A 16568-nucleotide genomic window follows, 5' to 3' on the forward strand; every position below is an offset into this window, starting at 1 on the left:
CGCCCTCGCTCGGGCTGCGTACTAGATGATTTAGAAAGCGCGGAGGGACGCAGGCGGGAGACGTTTGACTCCTCGAAATCCTTGTTTTAGATTGATGAGATCTGGAGCTTTGAAGTGAAATCCGAACTCCTTAAAGGGGCCGTTTGAGTACGCGTCCTCCGTGGGAATCATCTAGTCTGTAGCCGGCCGTCAAAGGATGAGGAAACGTTCATGTCTGTTGACTTTTCTGCCTCTGACTGACCTCCATCTTTAGCTCTATAACATTTTATTTGTATAACCAATGAGCTGGTTGTACCAAAGATTTGGTCTTCAATGCACTTCTGTTTGGTTGTGACTGGATTCTTTTATTTTTTGTTCTTCAAAGTCACAATTTAAAAGAAAACATATCACTGAATGTGCAGTTCTGACGTGGTCTGTAGCTCAACAGCATGCTCGCTAACGTGGTTTACTTCTTCAAAACGATGCATAGTTTTGCACCTTTGCTACGTAAAGATTAAACACTTTTATCTGAGATGCACTGCTTAGCACATCTGAGTTGGTTGCAGATACGGGGCTACTGTGTGTGTGTGCGTGTGCGCATGCGCGTGTGTATCTGTGTGTTTTCATGACTTTTTACAAAAAAAACTGTGAGACTTTTCACCATTTTGGAATTGTAAAAATCCATCAAGTCTAAGATGAAAGCAACATCAAAGATGTGCTCTTTGTTTTGTAGCCTAGATACACTAGTCAGGATAACAAGTAATTTTTTTAATGCTGGTGTACAACTTTTTTTTCCTTTTTTTTTTTACTTTATTGTGCAAGCGTGCATATTTTCAAAAGTCGCTGTGCCATAAACGTTTATCCGGTAGCTGTTCTTCACTGTTGTCTGGTATCAGCGTGTCACTGGGTGTCCGACACATCGCGCCGAGTTTTAACAGCTGTGGGCTCCACGGAACAAACGCCCCCGTCAGCGTTTTAACCCCCGGGGGGGGGCAGAAGGAGCGGCTGTCTGGGAGCGTCGCCCGCTCGCGTGCCCGACCTCCTTCGGCCGCCGCTCACCTCCATTCTACGGGCTTTGTCCGTGCGGAGACCACAGCTGTCAAAGCTTTCGATATACAATTCATGCGTTTTCTTTTTCATCCTTTTTTTTGTTTTATTGTGCTCCGATTGTAAGGAAGCGGAACTGCGGCTTTGTCCCGGCAACACAAGCGTTGATGAGTAGATGCTATGCCAACCACAACCAGCAAATGGATTTCCCTTTGAAGGATGATGGACATTTTTAGATCAGGGATTCTCTTGATGTTTTGTTTTGGAAAAAAAAAAAAGAGAAAAAATAGATGTGCTGAGGTGATGTGATGAAGCTTTAGTACACGTTCTATCTTTTAAGATTACTTAAGGAGACGAGTGTTGACGATGGAACACTTTGAGGAAAATTAAGAACTTAGGTGCACTTAACTTTTTTATACTAAACTTAAAATTTAAACTGTAAGTTTAGAATAAAGGTTATTTTGGAAATTTGAAACGCTGTTTATTCTTGTGGATATATAACCTGTGTGTGATGTAAGATCCATCGATCTGTGGTGTTTTGGTTATGTAGTTTTAATGTTTTTTCCTCTTTATTACTCTTTACTCATTTTAGAGATTAGCTGAGATTGATATTCAAATAATACATTGGGAGTTTGTCACAAGTCAACTTCATAAAGTCGACTCAACTTATGCCAACAATGCAACATTTTTTTTTAAACCACACCTCAATACTATATCTGGATTTTTTTATATATATATATATACACACATATATATCACTTACACGACAAAACTGAAACGCTCCATAGTGGGATTCAGCTCGGCACTGTTGAATTATCTAGGTTTATACTGGCCCGTGTAAGAACATGTAATACATTTAAAACACTTTAATTCACTGTATAATGAACTGTGATGCCAAAATGCATATTAAAAACAGAACCGATGTAAACTGGTCCAAAAACAGCTTTTATTGTCTTCCTTATTTATCACAAATAGGGAAGTCAAATACAAATAAACTTCAGCCGCTCACGATGTAAAAGAAAGTTTTTAAAAAAAAGGGGATGATGGTATTCGAGTGGGACGGAGGCGGACGGTGACGGACTATGATTCCAGACTATCGGGGGTGCTGCCGAAGGAAGGAGCGGATGGATCCAGCTGGGTTTTTATATATTTTATGAGATCAGGTAGGAAGCTTCGGCGTTGCAGGTTACGCAGGTGAACGTGTTCACGTACAGGTGAGTACCTGTAGCTGCCACTAAGGTAAGGTACAGACACAATGCTAAACAAAGGGCAGGTATGCTTGGGGATCAAAGGCCCCCCCCCCCCAACAGCGTTCCTGGGCTTCAGCCGGGATTTTAAAAGCAATCGTAAAAAGAAGCCACTCCTCACAACCAGACGGATATAAAGCATCCCAGAATGAAACGGCCTCCCGAACAGCAAAGGACAAACCCAGAAACATAAATAGTGCCGAGGCCCAGCTAACGTAACACTTGTGCAGATTATTTACTGGCTGTGTGTCGGTGACATTTTAACTCCCCACCAGCTGCTCCGGGCCCCAGGCTGGTCAGACACACCTGTTCCACCTCCATCAATGTTGACGCTCTCTGCCTCTAACAAGTTCTTTGGTGTTTAACTTAACGCTTCTGTTGTTTTAAAGACTTTTCCCTCCATCCGGTGTGCAGGAAGTAGCCCCCCCCCTCCTCGAACACAGAGGGTGGGGAGTAAAAAAAAAAAACATTCCTGGTTCTTGAGTTCTTCCGTAGACCCGCTCAGCTCGGTTCATATGAAGTATTCCTTCTTCCCGCTGGCGTTCTGGGTCGCGTCGTCCTCATCGGGGTCCTCTCCCGGCGCCAGCTCCCCCGTTGTCCTGTAGGCGCCTTTGTTGTGGCACAGATACCGGTAGAGCAGGAAGGCCAGAACCACCAACGTCAGCACAATGACGGCAATGACCACTGGGAAGATAAGACGGAGAATTTCAAGGACAAGCCGGGATTTGTGACTTCAGGAAACGTCCGGGAAGGGAACTTTACTGGGCTTTCACCTGCGATCACCGCAGAGTCTACGGCGGGGGGGGGCGGCTGTTGTCACTGCTGAGAGAAAGAACAAGGTTGTTTGGTTGTTTACAGAAGTAAGAAAATCAGTTTGAACGGCAACATAAATTAAAGTTACCCTCAATGATGGTGGCCTTGTGCGTATGAAGCGTTGTTGAAAGGGTCGTTTCTGAGGCGACTGAAAATAAAGAAGAGACACGCTTTGACGAAAGAACAGCATTAAAGGCCGGGGGACCAAACTTTGGATCCTCCAGCTCGGCTCGAGAGCAAAACACACCAACCTTCCGTGGCATTGGCGGCGGTGTGAAGGGACGGCGTTGTCGGGGGGACGCTGCCAGAATCTGTCAGATAGAAGGCATGTTACAAATGTCAAACTCCTCCAGAGCAGACCTGCTGCCCGGAGCGGGGGGGGGGGGGGGGGGGCATTTTAGGTGTTGTGACACAGTAATCGGATTGTGAAAAGGCTCAGGAAAATAAAATTCCTCAACCTGGGATTTGTTCCTGAATCCACTATAATGCAACACATTCATCTCAGATCTGGCGTTATTGATGTGTTTTTGAACAGCAGAGAAAAATGAGCAGAAATAGGTGATGGAAGCACACAGGTTACCTCCGGTACGATGCAGATTCATTGTGTTTAACTACGCACTGGTTGAAAAGCGTGCCAAAGGAAGTGGACTCACTGTTCATGGTCACGGCCGCTTGTGTTGCTCGCGTTTATCTGCGGGAAACAAACACAAACAATCAGATATCTGCGATTTCCGCATGCGACGGCCCGGCCGCAGCTGCGGGATTAACCCTTTCCTCCCACGGGCTTTCTTTGTCTTCTCCTGTTGATCAAACACGTTCTTACCAGCAAAGACACCTATCTACAAACGTGGCTTCAGCCAGCTTGTTAGCAGCCTGATCTATAAGGACCACATGTTTTTTTTTTTTAAAAAAGCAACATTTTACTGGGACTTTTACACATAAACTCTTTGCAGCCGCTGACGGTTTAGCTCCCGAGTTCACCTGGACGCGGTGAATCGCTTCAAAACCCGGCTGTGCGGTGCTAAAATTGTCACGCAATGACTTCGATGCGACTGAAAGAAGCATTTACCACTTACTTTGGATTTTAAATCGTTTGCGGTCCCTTTCTTTCCCTCTTCGGAGCGCGTTTAACAGCGTCTGCGGTAACTTTAGCTAAACTTTCGCTCCCGTCGGCACACATGAGTCATGGAGTGCACGCGCTCAATTTCAGCCCCGCCCTTCGCGTCCCTGTCAAAGATCGTCTCTAAATGCGACGCATCACTCCAGATCGAAAAAAGCTTGGTGACAATAAATTGAAACATCTAAACGCTTTTCAAGTAATAGTTTGACTAATAAAATTTTAGTCGAAAATGGTGTTTATAGATCTAAAGTACATGTAAATATTTATACTCTGAATATAATTAAGTCCCCAATAAGTTAAAGTCCTGTATTTAGTAGGCTTATTCCAGAATTTCTTGAAACAGACCTTTGAATAATCCAGAAGAAAGGGGGGAAAAAACATGTTTTACTATAATAAAGAATTCAAGTAATGATCTAGCAAGTTTAAAACAGTTAGGGGCAGTTGTCATGGGTTTAGTTTTTATTTCCATGTTACATATTTTCAGGTATACTGATGAATTATCATAGCAGTACCTAACATATGATTTGTATTCATCAGTATAGCTGAATTATTAGTGGTTCAAATAATTAAAGTCAAGCAATTTGTATAAATTTGATACAGAAGACTCAGTATTTTCAGAATTATACAGCGATATATCATTACATACAGTTCAATTATCTCCAGTGGTGAAAAGACAGTGTGCCGGATGTGGGATCTGGCACGTGGTGATAAAGTGATTAAAAGAATTAAACACATTATTAAACACACTATTTTGGCTTGAGGGAGAACAAAACTGGATTTGAAGCGACTGCAAACATGGGTGCATTCAGCGCAGAGGTTCCTCGATGTAGATACACTGAGAAATTAAACAGAATTTGAATTTCTTTGCGTTTTTAGCGCCCATTGAGTGTCAATACCGCGGCAGTACTTACTTAATTAGTCATACACTATAAACGCCTCTGATTTCTGATCAAAACATTTCAGTTAATTAAAAGTTGGTCTGAAGATGAGAGACTCAACCTGCATTGGACTGAGAAACAGCTATTACAAAAATAAATGATTTCAATAAATGATAAATAAAAAAACCAGTTGGAATCTTCAGTCTTCGGCACTTTTTCTGGCTGCAGCTTCAGTCAGATGTGCTTCTCTGCTGGTGTCAAAAACACAGGAGGTGTTCAGTCACGTGCATTAGAAAAGACTAAAGAGGTGCACAAAACCATACAAACCTTGAGTTCTAAAAATGAACATTTTATACCGTTGTGCTCTTTGTGTCCAGCGAGGCCTGGTTTTCCACAGGAACATCCTGGAGGAGGCAGAGAGGAGCTCAGTCACAAACAGAAGAGGTTTCATCAGCCGTGTGCTACTCGGAACACAAACCTTGTGAGGACCGCTCTGGTCCTTCATCCCTGGGACGTTCCCCAGCCCATTTTCTTTAGGAACGTTGAGGTCTTCCAGGCTGCCATCGCTTTCATCGATGTGCAGCAGGCCGCTGTCTGCTGCTGCTACTGCGGACAGCTGCTGCTCCAAACTCTCAGAGTCACAGGAGAAGTTCTCTTCAGAGCTGCTCTCGCTGGGCGGAGCTTTCTCATCACATTCTGCTGAAGGCTCAGACTCTTCTTCCTTTACGCTCCGCTCCTCCTCATTCTGCTTGCTGTCACCTCCAGCGGCCTCTGGACCTTTCTCTCCGTCTCTGGATGGACTCTGCATCTCGCTGTGGTTCAGTTCTGTGTCCTGGTCCCGGGACTCAGAGATCTCCAGCATAGAATGATGGGAAGAGCCCATGATGGAGCTGCTTTCCCTGGGCAGAGTGCTGTGGCGAGGTTTCTCAGGAGATCTGAAACTTGACCTCAGGCTGGATCTTGGATTATAGTTCCAGTGAAACTCAGAAAAACTGGTTTTCCAGGCTTTGGGGGACATCAGCGAACGTCTCTTCAAGGAGCCAAAACTGAAATATAAAGGAAAGACAACAATTCAAGTAATGTCTAATCCTGGGAGAAGCTGAAGAGATTCAAATGTGCGGAATATTTACCGCTGCAGGCCTCTCACAGCTAACACTTTGTCTGGATGCTGCAATTGCAGCTCCTTCATCACATTCTGGAGGTCTTGAGTGAACTAAAGGTAGAGAGATGGTGATCAGCGACCCGAGAACCCAACAGAGTTCAGGTGCAGCTTAGTCGTACCGTGTGCATCTCCTTGAAGAAGATGTTTTGCAAGTTGGACATGGATGAGAATACTGAAATGTAGCATCCGACACGGCTGAAAAGGGGGGAAAGAACCCATCAAGAGTCATTGAAAAGTCTGAGATGCTGTGCTGGAGATGTGATTACGGGGACATGACCTCACTTGTCAAAGAGGACCGGCAGCTCCTCCTTTAACTCGCTGTTGATGTTCTCGTAGACAGATTTGGCAGCATTCACCTCCTCCTCTGCCTGCACAGACCAGCTCATTAAAGGCAAACGTACGAGCCGCGCTGCCGATGAAACCGGCGCTTCCTCACCTTCCGAATCTTGACGTCGTCCCTCTTCTTGGCGGTCTGCAGTGCCTCCAAGTGGTGACGGGAAGAGTCGTAGTCGACCAGTTTTCTCCCCCTTTTGGAGATTTTTTCCTGCACGTTGATGCGCGTTAGTTGGTTGTGTGCCTTGCCCGTGTGTTGAGTGTCGCGTATTTAACCCGTCTGTGGGTCCACAGGTGCTCATGTCTTACCCTGACATCTGGGAACTGGCCCACGTAGGACTCCATAGCACGCACAGCTTGGTCCAACAGCTTCACCTCATAGTCATTCCACAGGAGGTCCTCTCCCTTATTAAAAGGCACAATGTAGATATTAGTTATTTATCAAGAATGGCGGCAGCCACACCTTCGATTTAGGTTTTTTTTCCATATCTGCAGCTGCTCCGATTTGAATATCGGACAGGTGAGCTTGCTGACCTCCACAATGGCTCCCAGGTCCTCCTCCCCGACCCAGCTGGGGTCATAAGCATCAAACAGGGACTGGGAGAGGCGTCGGGAGGCTTCGCGCATGTCTGTAAAAGCACAACTGACTCGGTGAGGTCGGCCGAGGTCACGGGTCCACGTCACTGCGGCGAATGAAGCCAGCCTCACCTCTCACTGCACTAACATAGTTCCTCATGTCCTTGTATATTCGGTTCCCATCGGTCTGCAAACAGGGAAGTGCTTTTGTCAGATTTGACGTTTACAACTGCGGCGGTGTTTGACCATCCCGAGCGGTTGCGAAATCCCTTTTGATTTATAAATCAGACGTTTAAATCAATTCCGCCGTTGTCATTTTCCCATCCATCATTGATTTAATCACCTGCTGGTCAATAAACTGCTGGAGACAACATTCAAACTGGTCGTCTCGGGTCTCCACAGTCTTTCCCAGCTTCTGGAGAACCTGCAGAAGAAGAAGGGGGAGAAAGAGTCGCAGTGGCAGCGTATGAACGGTAACAGAACAGGGAAAGGGGATTTTGCCGCGTCCTTACCTTCTCTTTGCCTCTGCTCAACTGTCGTTGGACTTTTTTAGCAAAGTCGCCAGAGGTTCTTCTTTGACTGTCGGCCATGTTTAGTCTCAGCAATTGATTCTTAATAATGTAGAGAAACAAAGAGTAACGACAATCTGGCATTAATTTAGCCATTCTGAACTATCACTGAATCAAACACTTTTGGTACTTCCTCAGATTATGTGCATATTTTACTATGAAAACAACTTAAAAAAAAAAAAAGAAAACCCAGCAAGAACAAATTATTGCAGTGAAATAAAATGGCATCTCTGTATAGAAGTCTTCCTATTTTCTGACTCTTTATGTTGGCTCTCTCCTCCTCCCCCTACCTTCCCTGCATAAATGCAGCAGAAACATTCAATCGGTTCAGAGAAACACTGCTGTCATTTATTTTGGAGGCTGGTCAAACCCTTCTTGTGTCATTCTGATTCACCGCTCACTAATTAACCAGGGGGGAGGTTTCAAACAAAGGAAGATTACCACTTTTCCTCTACCGGTCCAACTTAAATCTCCCTTGTATTTTCATTTTCTTTACTATTACATAAAACTTGTGGTATTTGCTTGTAAGCTTTGCTGCTCTTGTTGTATTTTGTACACATTCATACATGTTTTAGCGTATTTTAGCAAAGATTCTCCCACATTTATCTACTGCAGAATTTTAAATATTGCTCCATATTTGATGCGGAGTGACGGGCCCCGCTCGTCTTAAACTACAACACCCAGAATCCCCCGCGACCAAGCCACTCCCGACAGAAAAATGGCAGCGCTGAACTTTCACCACAGTGTTTTTATTTCTTCAAGTGTCGGGGGAGTGGTTTGATGCTGAACGGTCAGATTCCCATGCTGCTCGCCGCCCTGCAGGACCTGATCATGGGGAGCACTCTGGTCAAATGTGCCGCCACCGACGTGGGCATCCAGTGGGCCGGCTGGGCTCTGGCTGCAGCCTTGAAAACCGAGAAGTTCTATGATCTGGCAGGTAAACTCATCCCACAACTTTAAGGAGACTCTGCCAGGTTCTGAACTTAACTTACTTAACTAAATTAATTAGTGTGAATTTGTTGGGTAGACGGGCGCATTTTAGCCACAAAATCGCTTATTTAATCGTTTTTGTGTGTTTCCAAACGTGATTAGAATATTTATCCCCCCCCCACACAAACTTTGCAGTCCGTCTAAAGTGGCATTCTTACAAAACGTGTTATCTAAATCGGCGTTGTTATGAAATGATGCAGCAGAGTCTGCGCAGAACTCTAATCAGCTTAAAATAGACAAGCAGCAGGGGCGCACAGAGGAGTCCTGGGGCCCGCCTCTACAGGGCACCAAGGGGGCCCTTTCAACCAGCCACTCCCGCCAATAGTTGATTTCTGGTTCATTATTTTTCCCCACTTAATTTGACAGCATTGTGATTAATCAGCTAGTTACAATTTATTTAAATGTAGAATTCTCTCTCTTTTATTGCCCCCCCCCCTTCCGTGAGACTCATCAGATCTAACCTACAGAAGCTGTGATCTCTGTGATCCTCAGCATTATTTTGCTCATGCATTTTACATTTCAGTGACATTATCGGTTCGGTCGGAGACTAACTTAAATGCATCGGGTGCCTGCAGGTGTAAACAGAATCACCGAGTCTTGTTGCATGTAGAACAGCGCACCTTACCTTTGCCCCCCAGTGCCCGAGATCTGTTTAATTTCAAAAGAATCACCTGAACTTCTCTTTTTTCCTTGTCCTCCTCTGGCTCTCCTGTGAGCTGCACTGAATCTTTTACCCTTGAACTTTGGAACTAATTGTCTGATGAACTCTGGGTAAAAGATTCATTGAACACGCCTTCGAAAGCAGCAGGCATCCGCCAGGCCCGTGTTCCTCAACCAGGCAGGACGCGGTTTATCTCTCTTTTTTTTTCCAACCAGGATCTGGAACATTTATACTCCTCGCCCACCTGAGTCGGATGTGGGGAGGAGCCAATCACATCCGTCAGAAGGTGCAGACTGGACTGGTGACGGCGTGGGGACTCAGGTAAGTGAGGCAGGTCCTTGCCAAGGCCGTTCAAGCAACCGAGGAACGTAAAACCTTAACGAGGGGTTAATGAATAATGCGGCGCTAACTTGTGGTCTTGCTGCAGGCTGGGGACCTTCCTCTTCTTCCGGATCCTGAAGGACGGTCACGATCGTAGGTTTAACAATGTCAGAGACAGCCCAGGGACTTTCTTTGTATACTGGACTGTTCAAGGTACTTCCAGGCAATTCCACAGTCCTTGAACGTTGCGTTGAACAGAATAAATCATTGTCGGCCTTGTTGCTGTTCATGTATGCGTTTGTTCTCCTTGGCGAACCCAGTGCATTTAGTTCATGGAGGCATTAAGCCCTGCCTGAGTGAAAATCATACGATTCCTTGAGTTTTATCAGAATATTGTACTAGCACCATTTTCTGGGAATATACCTGCATGTCAGACATGTTAGGACTTCCACGTCAGTCGTTACCAAACGTTTCATTTCACTTTCACATTAACGCCGGCCCTGACTCTCCCTCTTTCACGCAGCCATGTGGGTATTTATGACCCTGCTGCCGACGCTCCTGCTCAACAGCGAGAGGCGAGACGTGCCTCTGGGGACGAGGGACTACGTGGGCTGGGCTCTATGGGGCTTTGGCTTCGCCACTGAGGCCATTGCTGACCAGCAGAAATGGATTTTCAAGAGTGACCCAAATAATGCTGTAAGTCAACGGACTTTTGTAACGAGCCACCATGTAGCGTATTTGTGCCTCGTGCTTGACTGCAGTAGATCTCATTTGGCTTTCCTCCGCCACCAGGGGAAGTTCATCCAGAGTGGACTGTGGGCCTACAGCAGACATCCCAACTACCTTGGAGAGATCCTGCAGTGGTCGGGTCTCTGGCTGTCTGCCTCCTCGGTGATGGCGGGCCCCCAGTACCTGAGTGTGGCGTCCCCTCTCTTCGTCTGGTTCCTCCTTCGTTATGTCAGCGGAATTCCGATGTTAGAGAAGCAGGCTCTGAGGAAGTGGGGCTCTGATCCTGCCTTCCAACACTACACCAAAAACACCCCGCTACTCTGGCCGTTCCCTAAATTTTAAAAGCTACCTCCAAGTGTTCTGAACAGAATGCTTTGAAATAAAATCGTTACTTTCCAGTTTGTCGATTGAATCAATTCCAGGACTTTATAAAGTTTGACTTTGATGTTATGCGGGACTCTGAGCTGATTCCAATTCTGACTCCCAACATGCAGAATAAATTAAAATTGCATTATTTCTTTGTGGCGGCAGCCACAACAAGGCAGGAATGTGTCTCAAATATTTGGAGATTAGAGCAACTCATTAACCAATAACTGATGTGAGACGACGTGTGAGATGGTGAACATTTATTTTACAGTTCACACCAAGATGAAGACATGAAACACAAGCAACAAAACTAAAAGGATGTTACAATCACATCGACTTTCAACCTAAAATGAAATGTCAAAGAATTCAGTTCATCAGCTTCTGAGTGACACATGAGCTGAAGAACTGTGAAAAGTATAAAACGCTGCGTATGACGTATTTAACTGATGCCCACACTTGTCAAAGACTAATATGCTGGTGGGTCTCACACATTACCAGTTAAAATGATAAACAGGAACATAGCAAAAGTGATTAAAGTGTGCACAGATAGCAAAACCTAACAAAAAAGCTTCAACACTTAAAAATCATCAAAATAGAACTAACCACTGTAAAAGATTCAAGCAAGTATAAGTAAGGGGACTGTTGGATGATTAAAGCTACGATCAAAGCAGTACCGAGTTATGAAACGATTCAAAAGCCATTACAGGAAAAGGGATTAAAAGTTTAAATGTAGCTGTTTAGGATTAGATGATGTGTGGAGAGGAAAAGAATTTCCCTTGGTGTGAAAATCCCACTGCTGATTTGCTCTTGCTCCCAAACCTGCAACAAGATGTCACACAAGATATCATTCAGCAAAATTAGGACCTAACCAAGAGTCCATGAAGGATCAGGAGAAGCTAAACATCCGTTTAAATCACATCTTTGTGTTTTTTATAAACTTTGGATCAGCGGAATGCAGCAGTCAAAGCAAGGGCAATTAATCATGCGTTAAACGAGTGCACCGAGAGCCGGAGCCGTGCAGGAGGGGCCGGAGCTCGTGTGTTTACCTGGGCGTCAGCGTGGACCTCATACGCTGAGACAAAGAGCTGGAGGAGGGGGTTTTATTGAACTGGTGCTCCGGAGTGGTCAGCGGTCCCAGCAAGCTCACTGAAAACAGGACAGGTGGACATCAGAGCAAAGCTGCAAACCAACGTGGCCCAAAATGAGTAACGCGCTCATACTTTTGTCGGGGGTGGAGTAGCAGTTGGAGTTTTCGATTATCAGGTGATTCAGGTTGGGCGACACATTTTCCGTGTTCACAAACTGGCTCCAGTAATCCACCGGCATTGAGAGCAGGCGTTCTACTACCTGAAGACAACGCAGGAGGACAGGATCGGGGTTATTCCACAGCTCAACGAGGAGCCCGATTTAAATCCGGCTACAAATTCACAACCAAACTACGACATCGCTTGTTCCAGGATACGACGACGACTGGGTTTGGCTCACCTGGGGCTGACGTTTGGTGTCCTGTAGGATGGTCATTGGGTCCGGGTTGGATACAGAATGACCCACAATAGTTGGACCAAACACCCGGGCTAAGTTACCCGCATCCATCCGTGTTTCTGTGCTGTTGGCAACCCTGCGGGGTTTTTTAAAAGATATCGTTTGTCTCCTCGGGCAGGTCTTCATTTCTCACTTCATTGTCTGTTTAATTGGTGCTTACTTCTGGAGGTGAATGATCAGGTAAGCCAGCGTGTCTCTGTTGGGCAGCGGCAGGTCTCCGATGGTTTGGTACATCTGAGCTATGCTGTTGTCGTCATCAGATATCTCTGAAAGGGAACAAACAAGTGAGCAAAACCAATAAGAACCCCTAAAGCTGAGCGTACCGAAGGCATCAGAGGGTACAAAGACACACCTGCAGCCTCCATGAAAGGACGGTTGAGGCTGAATGTGAGAAGAGGTTCTTTAAGGTTTCTCAGGAAGTCTTTGAGGACTCCGGTGATGACGTGGATATCGTCCACCTTGCTGAGCACAGGAACGGTCTTACAGCGGAGAAACTTCTCCTTCAGCTCCTTCACTTGACGATCAGCACCAGACAGACGGTACAAACCCGTCTGAGGGGGGAGGGGAAACAGCTTTAAATCGTTTACCCAAATGATCCATTTATACATAATATACTTCTGGCAATAAAGACACTGAAACAGACTGAAAAATTTAAAATAATACAAGTCTCTGGAAAATCACACATTGGATTTCTTTTATAACCTATTTAAAACAGGCTCATTCCAAAGATCTTGTCTTTTTAACACAGTAGAAGAAATTCATTCAGCTAATAAAGCAGATAAGTGAGAGAAACCTTGTGCCTTTCCTAATGGGTCGCAATAATACACTTTTTTTTATAATTAGTCCTCCCAAAAGCTCGCAGGACATTTCGAAAAATCGGATTTCAATGATCTGTCTCCATCAGTCTGACGGTATGTGGTTGGACAGATAAGCAAAGGGAACAGCTGTGACCAGCGCCGTTCAACAAGATAGAGCATTAGAAAGGAAACTAATAAGTGGAGTCATTACTCTTTTAGAGAATTGAGTGTGTGTCAGTGCCTGTGAGTGAGTGCAGGGAAACCCTCACCTCATGCAGGCCCCTATTTTCTATCTCATTTATGCAGTGGACCACAAGAGCAGGAATCATGGGTGCAGTGCTCGAGACGTAGTCTGCCAATACACCCTGCAGACAGAAAGGGAATAAAAATCATAAGTCCTGTGTTATACATGGAATTAATATTCATGGCCACACCTGAATGTCAGAAAACAGTTCAATGAGACATTTTCGCACACCTCTCCAATTTTGACCGGTGTGGCGATAGGATTGGGGATGCACGGCAGAGGGCAACGCTCCCGACACTCGGGGTGCGAGACCACCCTGCACTCCCGACACTTCAGCGAGATCTTGCCAAACTTGATCCTCTTTCCACACGGCACACAGGACTCGGGTTTGATGACCTACGATGAGATGTCCGTGATCAGCAGGTCGGCGTGGGGGAACTCACCGGATTCACGTCGGTTCGTTCACAAACGACGCAGAACTCACAGTTTTGGAGACAAACTCGTGAAGCCTAACGCCTCCCTGGCGTTGTGGGGTGCTGGGCTGAGTCCTCGCGTCTGCCTCGGGGTTGCTGGGCTGCTTGAAGAGCTCCTCAGACTGGACGGACTCAGAATCAAATTCCATAGCAGCTGCAGGAACAGGAGAAAATAAAGTGAGCATTTATATTCCAAATCATGTTTCCTCAACACTAAACTGGGCTATCCAACAGGTTCCAGTGGGTTCAAGCTCTCATAAATAGTTTACCAGTCTTTCTCCTGCTGCGAGTCCAGTAAGGAATGGTCTCGATGGTAGCGATGGCTTCCACGGGTCCTCCATTCACAGGGACACTTACAGTGGTCTTAGCCACCAGCGACTCATTCACCTGTCACAAATTAAGACGTATTAGACACATATTTGTTTTTTAACATGGGCTAAACAAGCTTTGGTTCCCAGGTTTGAACTGCTTCCATCTGAGATGAGCATGAGGAGTTATAGGAGTGTTAAAAGGAAAACATACCCCGTCTGTAGTTCTGCCAATTGACCGAGAGCGTTTAGAGGCACACGGAGGACCATCGACTTGATTTCTTGAAGAACGCTGAAGCGAGAAACAAGCAGTATCAGAGTTACACATCAGGGAAACAGACTGCTGAAGAGCGATGGTGCAGGTGAAGCTAACGCACCCTTTTTTCTCGTTTCTTGAGGCGAACTGTCCTCACATTGGTGGAGTCCCAATCCTGTCCCAGCGAAAGAACACAAGGAAGTAGATCAGCATTAAAAGTGAACTTTATAGAATAATGTTTTTTTAAATCCAAGAAAAAGACTTACAATTGAGTCCTCAGTTTTGTCATAACTGATGTCTGACAAAATGGAGGCGGACTCATCTATCCTTGTCAGCCTGGGACACAATATATACATATAAACAAGAATGAATTTATCCTACACAGGCAATATTTCACACTGAAAAACATTTGTCATTGTCATCCATAGCAACAAGGATTAAGCCGGACTGAACTAGATCGAGCTTTCACAAGAATCCTTATAAACAGGATCAGGATTACGATTAAAGCATAAAATAACCCCATGGCTTATTTACATTAAAAACCCTTCGCAGCACCTGTATTCTCATGAATACAAAACTTGTTGAATCTGGGGGGAGATGTTCTGACATGCAAATTAATTCATGACCAGGGACCAAACTAAAAACACGGCAGAATACACAACTGGCTGCCCTACAATATGCTGCCGCATGATTACATTTACCTTCGGCTTGTGTTTAGGTTCCCTGCGGCCTGATAGTTTGTGTTTAAGAAGCCCAGAGCTGAGCGTTGCTCTGCACTCAGCTGGATGCTGTTTGACGATCCCTCGCTGGTCAGAAGGTCCCGAATCAGCTGAATTTGACGATCCTGTGTTACAGCAAAGGAACCAACATTCAAACGTGAATCAATCTTATCCAGATAGATCATCACGCAAGCCCAGAAAACCGCTCGCACATACCAGCTTCTCACACTCGGTCTCAGCCTTCTGCCGGCGCCGGATCTCAATATCTACTTGATTGCGGGCGTGCTTCAGTTTCACCTCCAAGGCTCCTCTCTCCGTCTCAGTTTTAGTGAGGACTTCTTTGCAAGACCCCAGTTCCTGTTCGGTGCTCGCCCATCTGCGCCGACAGTGATCAAAGTTTTTCGCCATCTGGATGAAGTCTAAGAAACAACAAGGTCAAACATTAATGGTACAGCAGACAGTCAGATGGGACACGCTGCATTTACAGTGCAGAACTGTAAAGTACTCACTGGGCTCGATGTTGTCATTGAGAAGGTCAATTTGTGACCTCATCTCATCATACAAGCCTTGGAGGTTCAGCACAGCCATCTCCATGATGTCCTTTGAATAAAGACCTTTTAAAATACACAATATCTACGATTACTTCAGAATCACATGAACAGGATGGCAATACCTCAATACAGGTTTGGCCGTTTACAACGTGTAATCCATTAATAAACCCAAACTAACGCAGAAATATAAGTTTAACGTTGCAATACAACATAGGACGCAGTACACAAACCAATAATGGAAGTTATTCAACATAATTAGATGTGATTAACCCAAATCATGCAGAAAATGTTGAGGGATCCTGCAACGGAAATTTCTACATACTGTCGCTACAGTCATCAATAGCCCCGTTATACCTTAAGGCTCGATGCGAGGGCTTAATGTTACCGGATTTAGTTAATTCAAAACGTCTCTTTTTTTTGGTTATAGCAAAGTTTCGAATGCCGAGGTTACTTTGTTTGGATTGGCCCCGTTAACTACAATAACTGAACAATTAAAAAAAACTCCGGCGGCCTTAAGCTACGGTTGTAGCTTAAAACCGTACAATGCAGCTGAATATACGGACTATAACTCACCTACCGCTTAATTAAATGCGCAGTCTTGAACACCATACGCCTTGCGGTAACGTTAGTTTTCGTCTATATTTCTCCACGACCCTTTTGCTGTACCATTGTTCACTTCCTCCCACTCACAGATGCCGAAAGCGCGTTGCATTTCAAATTTCGACAGTAGCCAATGAGAAATTAGGATACGTCGTCACATGATACAACACTTCCGAAAGTAGGATTTCCAAAATAAAAGAACAATAGCTAGTGTGAAGCCTGCCACCGCCACAAGGGCACTGAAATTATATTAATACGTATACGCAGCATGTACGTATAGATTTATA

General features: G+C 45.2%; 3 protein-coding genes across 5 annotated transcripts; 1 reads left to right on the forward strand and 2 right to left on the reverse strand.

The window, feature by feature from the left end:
* Window positions 1-4647: 4647 nt before the first annotated feature.
* bin2a (bridging integrator 2a) lies at window positions 4648-9594 on the reverse strand. Its single transcript, XM_011602728.2, has 13 exons — window positions 9386-9594; window positions 7668-7766; window positions 7499-7579; window positions 7288-7342; window positions 7114-7208; window positions 6889-6984; window positions 6683-6790; window positions 6529-6614; window positions 6366-6441; window positions 6215-6297; window positions 5563-6130; window positions 5441-5488; window positions 4648-5335 (listed from the first exon to the last, which is right to left on the reverse strand). The coding sequence occupies exons 2-13, from the start codon at window positions 7743-7745 to the stop codon at window positions 5315-5317; spliced, it is 1395 nt and encodes a 464-aa protein (XP_011601030.2). The 5' UTR covers window positions 7746-7766; window positions 9386-9594; the 3' UTR covers window positions 4648-5314.
* LOC101069816 (uncharacterized) lies at window positions 8411-10826 on the forward strand. The gene is made up of 5 exons (XM_003963519.3): window positions 8411-8661; window positions 9591-9696; window positions 9803-9909; window positions 10220-10392; window positions 10489-10826. Exons 1-5 carry the CDS (start codon window positions 8505-8507, stop codon window positions 10765-10767), a joined length of 822 nt encoding a protein of 273 aa, XP_003963568.2. The 5' UTR covers window positions 8411-8504; the 3' UTR covers window positions 10768-10826.
* A 208-nt stretch (window positions 10827-11034) lies between these two features.
* Window positions 11035-16407, reverse strand: racgap1 (Rac GTPase activating protein 1). 3 transcript variants are annotated; one of them, XM_029833621.1, is made up of 17 exons: window positions 16259-16407; window positions 15640-15744; window positions 15347-15549; window positions 15113-15255; window positions 14678-14747; window positions 14533-14586; window positions 14370-14447; window positions 14117-14234; window positions 13859-14001; window positions 13606-13770; window positions 13400-13495; window positions 12686-12884; window positions 12494-12599; window positions 12277-12409; window positions 12012-12138; window positions 11838-11937; window positions 11035-11610 (listed from the first exon to the last, which is right to left on the reverse strand). In XM_029833621.1, exons 2-17 carry the CDS (start codon window positions 15722-15724, stop codon window positions 11535-11537), a joined length of 1896 nt encoding a protein of 631 aa, XP_029689481.1. In that variant the 5' UTR covers window positions 15725-15744; window positions 16259-16407; the 3' UTR covers window positions 11035-11534. The 3 variants fall into 3 exon arrangements, with proteins under 3 accessions (XP_029689481.1, XP_029689482.1, XP_011601012.1); XM_029833622.1 differs by having other exon boundaries at window positions 15640-15730; window positions 16259-16396; XM_011602710.2 differs by having other exon boundaries at window positions 16255-16396.
* Between the last annotated feature and the right edge of the window lie 161 nt (window positions 16408-16568).

Source organism: Takifugu rubripes, chromosome 3, assembly GCF_901000725.2.
Source record: "Takifugu rubripes chromosome 3, fTakRub1.2, whole genome shotgun sequence".
NCBI classification, from domain to species: Eukaryota; Metazoa; Chordata; class Actinopteri; order Tetraodontiformes; family Tetraodontidae; genus Takifugu; species Takifugu rubripes.